At 37.7% G+C, this 1,185-nt stretch overlaps 1 protein-coding gene across 1 annotated transcript; it reads right to left on the minus strand.

Annotated features, from left to right (window-relative positions):
- Positions 1-908, minus strand: LOC107736081 (up-regulated during skeletal muscle growth protein 5-like). Its single transcript, XM_016547584.1, has 4 exons — positions 829-908; positions 340-442; positions 148-243; positions 1-63 (listed from the first exon to the last, which is right to left on the minus strand). The coding sequence occupies exons 2-3, from the start codon at positions 424-426 to the stop codon at positions 154-156; spliced, it is 177 nt and encodes a 58-aa protein (XP_016403070.1). The 5' UTR covers positions 427-442; positions 829-908; the 3' UTR covers positions 1-63; positions 148-153.
- Positions 909-1,185: the final 277 nt, after the last annotated feature.

Here is a 1,185-nt window from a genome sequence, read left to right on the forward strand (position 1 = left end):
AAGTGATGAGGTCAAAACAAGGACATCCAGCTTCCCGCACCCCTAGTTTCATCACACAACATCCTAAAAACAGAAGAAAAAGAGATGGAATTAAACTTTTGGAAATATACATACATTTTGGAAAAGTTCAATTTAGGCAGTACTTACTATAAATTAACTTGATTTCACAGCCTTTTGCTTCTTGGGCTTCAATTTGAAGAAGAGGATAATGGCAGCAATACTGGCGTATGTGGCCAACACACACTGAGGTTAAGGGAAAAACAGAGTCCGGTTTACTTAAATACTTAATGTAGTGGAAAATACAAAAGGCAATGCGTACTTGAGTGTAATTCAACTTACATTCCTCCTGCCTGTGATTGTGTATGAATTGAAGTACTTGGCGATGCCAGTGAACTGGTGGTGAGTTCCTGCGTCGTGTCCTCCCATGATTTCTGTGAGCAAACTGTTGATAGACATATTCATAAATGAAAATAAATACATTAAACGTTACGCATCGTTTTTCATAAATACGTAAGGTCACGCAAAATGCATAAAGGACAACACTGCTTATTGGAACAATGACAGTTTTTTTTTCTGAAATGTAGTTGTAGAATGAGAGTTTATAGGTAGTTTCAATAATGTTTAAAATTCAAAGATGTTCAATATTATAATTTGTATATTAGCTCTTCAGTCCGTTTGCTAAACCAAGCGCCTTTATGGTAAATCAATGCGACCTGCGGGCTTTACTGAGCAGTATATATTCGCTTTGCAAATAATATAAAAACAGCATCGATTTCTAAAACTCGCTGAATAAAAGGCATTTCTATTAAAATGTGAAACATGACTTACCAAGCAAACTGGTGCCCTTCAATGGAGTAGCCGGAAAGTGAATGATTTAAGGAAATCCCGCCCTCGCGGTGATAGCCTGAATGAACAGCAGTCATTGGATTTACGCTCACGTCAATCACTTTTTACACTAAAACAATAGGTTCGCAGAGACGTCAATCTAATTTTCCCGTCATTCTATTGGTTGAGTCTTTTCTCTGCGGTATAATCTTAAGTCCCGCCTCTCAGTGTTTACGTCCGGGTCGTACAGAACGCACGCTTCTGAGGAACATGATGTGAGATTACTTACACAGAGAGTTTTACATTGAGCTACGCAACGTTTTATAGCGTAAGTAAAAATAATTCGTTTTTACCTCTAGA

The sequence above is a fragment of the Sinocyclocheilus rhinocerous genome, unplaced genomic scaffold (assembly GCF_001515625.1).
Source record: "Sinocyclocheilus rhinocerous isolate Xijiao unplaced genomic scaffold, SAMN03320098_v1.1 C36480747, whole genome shotgun sequence".
NCBI classification, from domain to species: domain Eukaryota; kingdom Metazoa; phylum Chordata; class Actinopteri; order Cypriniformes; family Cyprinidae; genus Sinocyclocheilus; species Sinocyclocheilus rhinocerous.

Bases quoted from the DNA above. Each gene is read 5' to 3' on its own strand.
- LOC107736081 (XM_016547584.1), bottom strand. From the start codon at position 426: ATGGGAGGACACGACGCAGGAACTCACCACCAGTTCACTGGCATCGCC. The intron at 244-339 runs GTAAGTTGAATT...CCTTAACCTCAG, and splicing joins CAATCACAGGCAGGAGGAAT to TGTGTGTTGGCCACATACGC.